Source organism: Nilaparvata lugens, chromosome Y, assembly GCF_014356525.2.
Source record: "Nilaparvata lugens isolate BPH chromosome Y, ASM1435652v1, whole genome shotgun sequence".
Lineage (NCBI taxonomy): Eukaryota > Metazoa > Arthropoda > Insecta > Hemiptera > Delphacidae > Nilaparvata > Nilaparvata lugens.
The window spans coordinates 6122072-6134912 of NC_052519.1; the positions used below are offsets into that span (position 1 = coordinate 6122072).

Below are 12841 nucleotides of genomic sequence, written 5' to 3' on the forward strand. Positions count from 1 at the left end.
TTCTTGATCAATTCCAAATTTATTCATTAAGTAGATTGGTTGTTTTCAAACTGGACAAACTATATACAAATTTTCTATTACGGTGCAGGTTTTTCACGTGGTTTAAGTAGTGGATCAAGTAATGAAGTGTGTGAATCAAGGACGATAGAGTTTCATCTGATCTTCAAGCTCTTCCATGGAACTGACATTGAATTTGTCTTCTTGATTTTGTAGTAATTGAAATATTTCTGCCAGCTGTTGAGCTTCAGCCCTGAAAAAGCATGAAAACTGATTACAATAATAATTATTTTGACATCAAACTACAATAATTATAATATTCGTTTGAATTAATGAAATTATGCAATTCAAGAGGTGATACGGAATGTCTTTCAAATTGAAAACTTGTGATGGGAGAGTATTTTCTTTTGCAATCTGTTTTGCACTCATCGACAGGGCAGTCAACTAAATTCTTTTGACATTTATTAACAAAAACCACTTTTCTTTTAAGGGATACTTTCATAATTCTAGAGTATTATTATTATTGCTATTTCATCGTATTAAACCCCATTTAATCAGCACAGCTCAAACGGTGTACGACATGTCAAATATTGTAAATTGGTTACTAGAGGTACCAATTAAAAGAAAGTAAAAGAAGAGTACCTAGTAAAAGAAAAGATGAACTCTGTTGAAGTTTCAAAGAGTTTCTGAGAATGAACGCAGGACATTGAACAGAATTCCTGCTACTACAGGACACAACAGGTGTCAAACCTGGATTCGTGGAGTGTTACGAGCATCTGTGTCAAGTCGTCATCCAGAAATTCCTGAACACTAGAGAAAGACCCGCCTTAACACCAATTGGCTACAGCGTACCAGCTAAGGTATCTCTGGGGTGTTCCCTGAGAATACCAATCAGCTGTGGATTCCTGGTCTTGTTTTAGTGATGAATATCTGACGACCGGATCTTGTTTGTTTTTCTTGATGAACAATCAACAAGCAGAGAAGGGAGTGGCTGACAACTGTCAAAATACCCAACGCAAGTACGCAAATATCATAAAGAGGGTTTGCAGTGTATTCAGTATATTAGTGTTTAGTGTGCCAGATGATTACTTGCAGTCAGCCTGTAGTCCGTGTTTGCAGCTTCAGTATATCCAAAACAATAGCTGAGGATCCTGAGTTAAAAAGACTAAGAAATTGTCAAAAACCACAGATTTATTGATACGGTACTTAGACCCGTTTCAGTTATTACACCATTGTCAATATCTGATAAACCATTGTTTATCAGAGATTTTTCATTGTTAACAATTGTTTTTAACAATTTCTCAGTATTTTTCACCCAATATGAATAATTACCACTATATCAACTTCTCAACTACACAAAAAGCTGAGGATCCCCACATTAGTGGACCACAGGAAATATGATGGCGGAAAAGTGTGATACACTACATTATTGTCATGAAAACCTTTGTAAAATGTCCCCCAGGTAATTGAGCAACACGATAAAGATTTACACATACAATGTATTAGATTTATTTGTTGGTTTTTTACTATTACTTGTATTTCAAGAACAAACTACTTTGTTACTTACTCTCTTTCCTCCTTCAATTGATCTTCAGTCAGTCCTGATGATATTTGTTGTACTATTGGCTGCCTGACTGCTTTGAGTTGGCTAAATATTTCCTTGCGCACTTCAATGTTGCTATCTTTATCTTTCATCTGAAAAATAACACACCAAAATACAATAACTTATAGGGAAATGCCTTTACAAAATGATAGGAATTAGTATTTGATGAAGTAATCAAAACGTTGGCTAATATGAAGTTCAGTTATTTTTTATTATGTGTATTTTGACATGAACTAAACATTCATCATCTCATCTTTCAACTTGTTACAAAATTTCAATTTTTCATCAAAGACTAGAATGATTTTATCCAGAAATTGATTTGTGAATGCTTTTTTAAAAGTATTTAGTTCAGTACTGTAGTTTTTGTAGGTACTACTTTAATTCTTGAAAGAATAAGACGTTGCTATTTCCAAATACTTGGTATATTGGTGGTATGTACTGGTAAATATACAAAAATTTAGTGGTATTGACAACATCAACGCCTTATTCTTCCAATTATGGAGAAATAATATTAGTTAGGCAAACCAATACCTGTGTCCTTCACAAGAACCAGGAGTTTCTCCCTATGCTAACTTCCCATTCATCACCTAGTTGCTTGTCGCAATCAAATCAAGTTTATTATCCATCATGAGACATAATACATTCATTAGAAATTATTACATTCATTCAATCTACCCTTAGCATAAGCATATACAATCCAGTGTGTGATATGCTTGGCAGTCTCCTCAGACTGATTAGTCCTCGTGACCTACGTGAGCTCCACTCCTGGCCTTCTTTGTAGGTCCTTCCGCTGAGAGAGGGGACGCCAAACTGCCTCTAAGGCGGCCGGCCACCCTCGACTCAGCCTCTTGACCCACATTTCTGCCTGGAGTTTCACCCATCTCTGGTCTCTTAGTTTTTTTTTTGCCCCTCCGAAACTCTGCAGGGTCAAAAGCCTCACCTCTCCCAGGAAGTTTTGCCTAAATGGCCGTCCTTCTTTGAGCAGTGGTGAGTTTTGACCTCTCCACCCACAAACTCGTGACCTACGTGAGTTCCACTAATGGCTTTTTTTTAGGTCCTTCCGCTGAAGGAAGGGTCGCCAAATTACCTCGAGGGCACCTGGTCATCCTCGACTCAGGCTCTTTACCCACATTTGTGCCTGGAGTTTCACCCATCTCTGGTCACTTGGTTTTTTCTTTCCGCCCCTCCAAAACTGCCGATGTGAATCAGGATCCTGTGCAGATCCCGTGGGTTTGAAGGCAAGGCAACTTCTGGAGTTGCCTTGGGGTCCCTTTTAGTCGCCTCCTAAGACAAGTACAATGTTCGACTCAAAGCTCCCCCAACCTACAAAAATGTGTGGACAAAAATGGTTGCCATTCAAGCTAGCAAAGCTGCAAAGTCAAAATGTGTGTCTAAAACATTTCCTCCAAATTATTTTTATTTGTCAATTGGTATTTTGTTGCAAAACTGAAAATTTCACACTCAACACTAAAGCTGCTGCAACATCGTGGGGAACGATGTGAAATTATACTTGTGAAATTATGTATAAAATTGAAGAGAATTCTATGCTCTATAAACTCATAATCAGCATGAATTTTTTTACATCGATTTCAAAAAGTTATAAGAGAAAAAAATGGAGGCAAAAGTGTTTTTTACTTTCCTTGCCCTACTACCATAGGTAAGGAAAGTATTGCTTTCCAAAAAAAATTAAGGTACCCCAATTTCAAGTTTTCTATACGTTTCAAGGTCCCCTGAGTCCAAAAACATGATTTTGGGTATTGGTCTGTGTGTGTGTGTGTTGTGTGTGTGTATGTGTGTGTATGTGTGTATGTCTGTGAACACGATAACTCCATTCCTAATTAACCGATTGACTTGAAATTTTAAACTTAAGGTCCTTATACCATGAGGACCCGACAATAAGAAATTCAATAGAATTCAATTCAAGATGGCGGAAAAATGGCGGATAATTACTAAAAAACCATGTTTTTCACGTTTTTCTCGAAAATGGCTCTAACGATTTTCTTCAAATTTATACCATGGATAGCTATTTATAAGCCCTATCAACTGAAATGAGTCTCATTTCAGGGAAAATTTCAGGAGCTCCGTAATATTATTGAGAAAAATGGCGGATAATGACTAAAAAATCATGTTTTTCACGGTTTTCTCGAAAACGGCTCCAACGATTTTCTTCAAATTTATACCATAGATAACTATTCATAAGCCCTATCAACTGGCATGAGTCTCATTTCTGGGAAAATTTCAGGAGCTCCGTAATATTCTTGAGAAAAATGGCGGGTAATGACTAAAAAGCCATGTTTTTCACGGTTTTCTCGAAAACGGCTTTAACGATTTTCTTCAAATTTATACCATGGATAGCTATTTATAAGCCCTATCAACTGACATGAGTCTCATTTCTGTGAAAATTGCAGGAGCTCCGTAATATTCTTGAGAAAAATGACAGTTACTAAAAAACCATGTTTTTCACGATTTTCTCAAAAACGGCTCTAACAATTTTTTTCAAATCCATACCCTGTATAGTTATTTATTAGCTCTATCAACTAACATGTGTCTTTTTCCTGGGGTACTAATGGGGGGTCCACCAATCCTTGAGAAATGGACTTTGTAACCTCCTTCTCGTGCATGAGGTAGGTAGGAACACGGTTTTTACTTTTTCTTCTTCCATATACCGTGGTAGGTAGAGCAGTTTATAAAAAAACAACATGTCATAGTCAAGATATTTCATCTGTAGAACAGCTGTTTTGACGAATTTAAAAAAAAAACATCGAATTTCACAATATTTACATAAAGGAAAAAGTACTCTGAAAACAATTGTATATACACATATACAGTAGTCTGATCGTAGTTGCAAATATGTTGCCGTCAATCTCATTATGTTTTCTCCTAAATTATTCTCGTTTGATATTGAGGCTTAGGGTTATTTAGCGAACTATATTGGAAATTTTAAGGTAGGGTTATAAAAGGGCACTTTTTCCGGGGATGTTTTTTTACAAGAGAAATATTTGATCAAATAATGGGAAAGGTTTTTTAAACGAAAATAGATGTAAAATTTTAAATAGTTCAATGAGCAAGGAAAGTTGTGTGAGTGTACCACACCAGATTTTTATGTCATACTTTCAAAAGCGAAATCTCGAAAACTACAGAAGATATGAAAAAATCTGTTAGGCCTACATCAATATCGTAGGAAATTATGTAAGTCTTTTTTTTCCTGCATGTTAATAACAAAGGCAGATCTTTGAATATTCTAGAGGCTTTAGAAATAACAAGAGTATTAAGGAAATTCCCAGTATAGTTTAAATGACCAGATTCATTTCAACCAATACAACACTACGAATTTAGTTTTATCATAAAATTGTAAGCATACATTAGTCAATAGTTTTTCTATTTACATATTTGTTTTATTATCTTTCACACTTGTTTTCTTGGTTCTTATTTTGTACTGAAAGTAAATTTTATTATCATGGCGATTCTGTTGCTTTAGCCGCCATTTTGTCACACCGTTGAGGGGGAGGAGACTGTCTAGCTAGGCCAATGGCAGGCGTTCATGCCCTCGACCAATAGCAGTACTCACCTACTAGTATGAATTCTGCTGCTCTTGTATTTAGTTTTAGTTTATCAGAGATTGACAATGGTGTAATAACCGAAACCGGTCTTTCTAATTATCAATAAATCAGTGGTTTTTTGACAAATTCAAATTCAAATTTTATTCAATCCAATTCACAATATTTACAAATTATGAGAAAAAATAATACAGCTTAACAATATTAGAGTAATAAGTTAATATTTTATAAAGTACATAAAAGTCTAATTTATTAAACAAATAACATTAACATCAGACAAGAATTCGAACATGCTAAACCAGGACTAATTTGTGAATTTGGATAGAAAAATACTGCTTGCTGAGAGTACAAAACTCTACGTCTGCGAGCAGGAATGAATATCATAATTCATGAATTTATAGAGAAGTAGAAAAATATAAAAAGAAGAAAGAAAGAAAAATTAGCAACCAATCATTCACACATTCACACTAACCATATTTAGCCAATGCATAGCCACCATTATCAGAGTATTTTAACTAAGAAACCACATTGAATAAGGTCTCCAGATAGTGCCGTGCTACCAATTTCTCCTAAATTGGTTGGATAGCATTTAACACCTATTAACCTAAGGATAGTTGTCGGCTCCAATGTAATAGATTCTTGATAAATTATGAATGGATCTATCGCCTATGAATGAGAAATCCAGTTTTCAGAGCAAATGAACTTATAATCTTCAGATGAATTTTGGCAAAATATTATACAAATAGACAAAGAATTATATCTTACAAGCCTAAGCATCTACAGTTACTAGGAACTAAATACTTATCTAGTTTACAGTTGAAAAAACAGTGGCTATTGGCTTGTATACACACAAATCAATAAACAGACAAAATAGAACACTATAAACTGATTAAAACTCAAATTAAAACATTAATAAATTCACTTAAATAGAAAATTATTTAAAGAGCACAAAGTTACAACACCCATCAGCCAGCCATGTCTCAGAGAGAAGAACAGGAAAAGACAAAGCTACAAGGAAGCCTCGTCGTCAGAACAAAAAACCACATCTCAGAATCAGTGATGACTTCATGACACGTCAACAACAAAATTATAAATTACAAGTTTAGAATTCACATTTTATAATTGTTCTCAATGAAACTTTATTTTGAAACTATTATTTTAAATTTTTATATATCATATCGTTATCGTTGATATTGGCATTGGCGCAGGCATTGGCGTAGATTTTGCATTGGCATCAGCATTGGCGCAGGCATTGGCTTAGCTATTGGCATTGGCATCAGCATTGGCACAGGCATTGGCGTAGATATTGGCGTTGGCATCAGCACAGGCATCGGCGTAGATTTTGGCGTAGTTATTGGTGTTGATATTGGTGTTGACATTGGCGTAGTTATTAGTGTAGGCATCAGCGTAGATTTGGCATTGGCATCAGCACAGGCATCGGCGTAGATTTTTGGCGTTGGCATCAGCATTGGCGCAGGCATTGATTTTGGCGTAGTTATTGTGTTTGATATTGTGTTGACATTGGCGTAGTTATTAGTGTAGGCATCAGCGTAAGTTTTGGCATTGGCATCAGCATTGGCGCAGGCATTGGCATAGCTATTGGCATTGGCATCAGCATTGGCACAGGCATTGGCGTAGATATTGGCGTTGGCATCAGCACAGGCATCAGCCTGTTAGTTATTGGTGTAGATATTAGTGTAGATATTGGCGTAGTTATTGGTGTAGGCCTCAGCGTAGATTTTGGCGTAGTTATTGGTGTTGATATTGGTGTTGACATTGGTGTAGTTGAGTCACCTAGTTCGAAAATCACCCAAATGTTCTTAACACTCTGCATGGCGTTCACTTGTTGCTGATTTCGAGATTCACATGATATTATTTCAATGTTAATGTCTGTGCTGTACCTGTCATCTTAAAATGCTTAAACTAAAAGGAAAATCTTGATTAGGCTATCAATACAATCTAATACACATGATAATTATTTTTAGTATATAATCATAAAAATTGAAATTTGTTAACATCTTATTATACAGTCAGCAATACATAAATTGTGAAATATGGAGATATCAATTATAAATTTCAATATAAAAAAAAATCATTTCATTTATTCACTGTTCAAATATTTTATAAAAAGCAAATTATTCAATATTATTAATCATCGTCTGTTGGATACTATAGTTTATTTCGACTCTTCAATGTTCTAAACACAAACTACATTTCATGACAAAACTTTACTATCAATCATTAAACAAGAAATCATTCAAAACATCAATAATATTTTGCTTCAAAAAGGAAATCATATTCATAAGTAATCTGCATCTATGGCAATCAACATTATTAAATCATATTTGCATCTATGGCAATCAACATAAGTAATCACACAAAAAATATTATCTCATTACTGCCTCTCTAAGTCATAAGCTTCTGGTCATTTCTTCTTTAGGCAATAATGGTTTTCCATCTCAAAAAACAATCACATACCAGCAAAATTCTAATCAAAACCTACTAAAATTTCTACATACACTCCAGCATCCATTTCAAACGATATCAATCATATCAAAATTTATAGAACAAACAGTTTTAAAATTTTTTTAAAAATATCAATTACAAAAACTTTAGAAAAATTTAACCTTTAACTCATTTCAATTGATAATATAACACAACGTTTTTATTCAATGAAAACATTATTATTCAAGTTAACTTTCATTAATACATCACATATATATGCTACACAATTCATTAATACTTTCAAATTTTGAAGTTTATTTATTATACAAAAGAATTTATACATAAGAATAGATTTCAGCATGTTCTAAATGAACCATTTATTTTTTTTGAAAATAATTTATATTTAAGACTGTATAATAAGTACAAACATTTCAAGATTACAATACAAAGACGATCAAGATGAATAATGGTAAATAAGTTCCCTAAAAAATACAAACAAGAGAAAAGAAAATTGGGTAAATAATTTCCTAAATAAACAAAGAAAGAAAGATTAATTAGAGCCTATCCTACATGTCAGTACTGAACTTTCATAAGGAAGTATATTTAATAAATATACTACTATGGAATTTTGTAAATTCCAAGTTTGACTCTAATTTGTTATAATTGTGAGCTATCACTCCCCCAAAAACAACTGGTGAAGGAAAAAAATAGTTGACTATTGTGACTGGGTGGAGAGTTCCTAGATGTCTGTAAGGCAATGTGATAGCAGACTCTAGTATCGGACCACAAAAAAAAGTATGCAAAAGTTTTTACAAACATATGATGTTGCAGTCTTAAGGTTTTTCATATCGCAAACAGTAGGTCAGATAATCGAGTCCAGCCATATGTGGTTCACGCCCACACCTCTAAAAGAATCACACCTACTTGTCTACCAAAAATCCAAAGTATTGGACAGCAAAAAAAATAAAATGCAAAATGGGTTAAAAGCCCAGAAGAAAACTATAACCTAATTACATATGGCTTATGGCACGATATGCAATGAAAATGAGAACATGGGACATATTTGCTCTGAAAAACCTAATTACCTAATATGATACCTGAAAAAAATAGACATGATTAAAATATGTATACATGATGAAAAAATATACCGCAAGCAAACAATTATTTACACTACAATGGATAGATTTTAGAAAAGTTAAGTTTTATCAACAATTCAAAGATTAGGAAAATAAGCTACTATTTTAACTTCCAAAATTATTTCAGAAAAAATACAAATTTAAATGACCATGGACAAGATTGGTTAAGATATGCATCATAGAAGAATTTTACTGAACATTACACAAAGACAGGAAAGAATCGAAATTTGAAAAGATTAAGGGCCAAGAAAAATAGGCTACAGGAAAGGAAAAAGACACAATTATGGACTCTTACCATACACTGTGTAGCGATTATGCTATTCTGAATCCCGGCATAACACAGGATTCCTAATCATTGTGTGCTGGGGAATACCCTTTCATCATGTGATTCACTGTCATCATCTTGTAAATAAGCAACTTGAAACAACCTTTGAATACTAACACATCAATGGTGACTTTGTGTTTTGTTTTCTTCAAGAACATGATTTTATTCATGGGTTCATTTGTTTCAACAAAGCCGTTTTGCTTACTAAAGTTAGTCATGTTTACTAAATAATGCTTTGCATACACCTTTTCAATTCTCAGTTGAAAGTTGAACTCATCAACTTGATTCAAAGCAAGATTCATTTTGTTTACATTGTTCCTAACCTCTACAGAAACCTGTCTCATGTAAACATTCACTTTGTTCATAGTTTTCCTAACCTTCAATGTAGCAATATTACTTTTATGATAGTTGACTTTCAGTGAAGACAACTCCCTACCTACTTCTTTACTCAATTCTACTATCTCATTAAGGTTGACTTTTTCAACAACAGTAACTAGGCCTACATTGTCAGAAACTTGAATGAGTTGATCCTGTATCTTAACACTACTATTATCCTGCTTCAATTTGTTTTCATCTTCATGATTATCACTCAATGTTTCATGTGCATTTTTCAATAGAAGGTTTATACTAACCTGCTCTAGTCTAATGCTAGCAAATTCTTGTTTCATATCATCAAACCTAGCATTAAACTTAGCATTTTGCTCATCAATCTTAGCATTTTGCTCATCAAACCTAGCATTTTGCTCATCAAACCTAGCATTTTGCTCATCAAACCTTTGTGCTAGGAATGCTATAAGATTTATATCATTTTTAGCTCCTACCATACTTTTTTCATTCGATATTTCTACTACTTTCTCATGAATTATTACATTTGAAACGTTTTCACTTACAGCTACACTATCGTTTGAGTCATTGTTCAAGGTTAGGTCTAAATCTTGTGATTCTTCATCTAAGTTTTGAATGTTTTCACTGGATAAACTTCATTATTTTTATTGTTCTCCATCTTGCTACTGCGTAAAAAATATTACTCATTAGAACCTGAACTTTCTCGAACCGATTTCCCACTCAGCAGCATCTCCCATTCATAATTCATCAAGATATCTATCCTACCAATAATTTTTTATAACCAGGGATATATTTTGTAGTTTGAGTCCCACACCAGGGCATACCATTCGCCGTGCTACCAATTTCTCCTAAATCGGTTGGATAGCATTTAACACCTATTAACCTAAGGATAGTTGTCAGCTCCAATGTAATAGATTCTTGATAAATTATGAATGGATCTATCGCCTATGAATGAGAAATCCAGTTTTCAGAGCAAATGAACTTATAATCTTCAGATGAATTTTGGCAAAATATTATACAAATAGACAAAGAATTATATCTTACAAGCCTAAGCATCTACAATTACTACGACTAAATACTTATCTAGTTTACAGTTGAAAAAACAGTTGCTATTGGCTTGTATACCACAAATCAATAAACAGACAAAATAGAACACTATAAACTGATTAAAACTCAATTAAAACATTATAAATTCACTTAAATAGAAAATTATTTAAAGAGCACAAAGTTACAACACCCATCAGCCAGCCATGTTTCAGAGAGAAGAACAGAAAAGACAAAGCTACAAGGAAGCCTCGTCGTCAGAACAAAACCACATCTCAAATCAGTGATGACTTCATGACACGTCAACAACAAAATTATAAATTACAAGTTTAGAATTCACATTTTATATTTGTTCTCAATAAAACTTCATTTTGAAACTATTATTTTAAATTTTTATATATCATCTCGATTTAAATAAACCATTCATCTATTAATTCTGTTCTGTCAACCCAGCCTTGGTGACACCATGGAACAATGCAACAATCATTTATGATAAAAAAATTCTCAGTCGAAAAGTTTGTCTGTATATCGATGACTCTGATATTTACTATAAAGTTTCATAGATCTCGAATTGAAGATTCAATTCCAATGTGAGAAAAAATGTAATTTTACAATAGTCAGGCATAAGACCTCTAAGCCATCCAAGAACTTTTGTTTCAAAAACCAGTCAATTTTGTGTTCTCTTAATTTTAAGAGGAATATTGTTGAAAAACTAGGGCCGAGAAATACAAACGATTTCTGGAAACAAGTGGTATACGATTTAGGAAGTCTTAGTAAATCAGATGTCACTCTCCTAGTTTGATAACTAGGAACATCCCTGAACAACGCAAGACCACAGTTTCCAGACATAACATAGAACATAAACAATACTTTAAAACATAGATATATCTGAGAGGCAAGCATCTGAGACTCTGAAAGATAGGAAAAGAATGTTCATATCTACCCTCCTTCTTGATGCACGAACTATGGATTTTTGTATAGTTATTAAGGGCTTCAAGTGACTAATGTAAGTGGAGCCCCAACAATTTATACCGTAGCAGATTTTTGAATCGACAAGTGCAAAATATAGCTGCCTCAGGACACTCATAGGGAGAATTTATTCAAAAAGTAACTTCCTCAGCATTAACAGCAGATGGCTTTTATATTAGGTAATATGATGAGACCAAGTGAGCTTTTCATCAACAATCACACCCAAATATTTTAATGAGTCAGTTTGACCAACCACCTCACAGTCACAGTCATCACTCGCACAGCTACCATGAAACTTCAGTGCAGAAGGCAATGTCCATGATGTTGATAGTGTAAACAGCATTTATTTTGTTTTTGAAAGATTGAGCTGAATCTTATTGTGTCTAAGCCAGTGCAACAGCTTGTTCAAATCATCCTGCATTAATCTTAGTCAATTACTTAGTCTTTTTCATTCAAAATTATGTAAGCTTCAATTTTGTACTGAATAGTCATGTCTGTAAGTCTGGATAGTTATATGCGAGAAATAAAAAGATTGTACCTTTGAACCACCCCCACCCACTCAGCACAGGGTTTAGGACGAGTGGGTACTTTGGATATGTTTACCTCATTACCAACCTTGAACAGAACTGAGTGGGTCAAAAATTGTCTTCCAAACTTCTCCCTCTATAACCTTCGTTGACTTTGTTGACTGGACTAACCCTGCCACCCGGTTTATATTGATTGACTCCGTAGAGATGATTAGCCCTGCCCTTTGATGATACTTTTTTGAAATCAGCAAACCAGCTTTCTTTATCATGTCTACAAAGAAATTTAATTACAATAGATTTGACATTTGTCTCATTTTTAGTTGGTAGCCTTTGAGCCGCGCTACATGTCAGCTGGCTGTTAATTGTGGTTGACACTTTGTTGAATATATCATAAACGGACTCACTACCCGTTTCTGGGATTCCTGAGATAATCAAATTATTTCTAAGCGTGTATTCTTGAAGCGAGGACAATTCAGACTTCAGTTGAGAATTCACACTATTCAGAATGGAATTTTCATCAGGCAGAGCTTTTAGCATTAGTTTTCAAAGCAGAGAGTTCTTGAATTTATCGAATTCAGTTGATATGGAATTAATTGAATCTCCAATCGCTCGTAACTCTTTTCTGGGGGGGGGGGGTTCAACTTGAATAGCAGTTCAGCTTGAATTGTCTTGATAACGCTGCCAATAGCTTCAAGGCCAGCTTGAGACAGAGAGCTTGATTGAGAAGCGCCGCTACTCTTAAAAATTCTGATGCTTTTCACTATTGGTGGATGATGATAAGCCAGACTTTTACTAAAATCAGACATCATTTTTTTCACATAAGCTCTAGGATTGTGCATGGGTAATGAGGTAGATGATAATAAGAGAAGAATGGACCTACATTCTTAGGTGGG

The 12841-nt window shown here is 34.1% G+C and overlaps 1 protein-coding gene across 1 annotated transcript in view; it reads right to left on the minus strand.

Annotated features, from left to right (window-relative positions):
• The window catches only part of LOC120355119 (basic-leucine zipper transcription factor A-like), a 13686-nt gene continuing 845 nt past the window's right edge, over positions 1-12841 (minus strand). The window contains exons 2-4 of the mRNA XM_039443439.1: positions 12120-12219; positions 1565-1692; positions 1-250 (exon numbers count right to left, since the gene is read on the minus strand). Of these exons, the coding sequence (XP_039299373.1) occupies positions 136-250; positions 1565-1692; positions 12120-12219 (343 nt within the window). The 3' untranslated portion in view covers positions 1-135. The remainder of the gene's footprint in view (positions 251-1564; positions 1693-12119; positions 12220-12841) is intronic.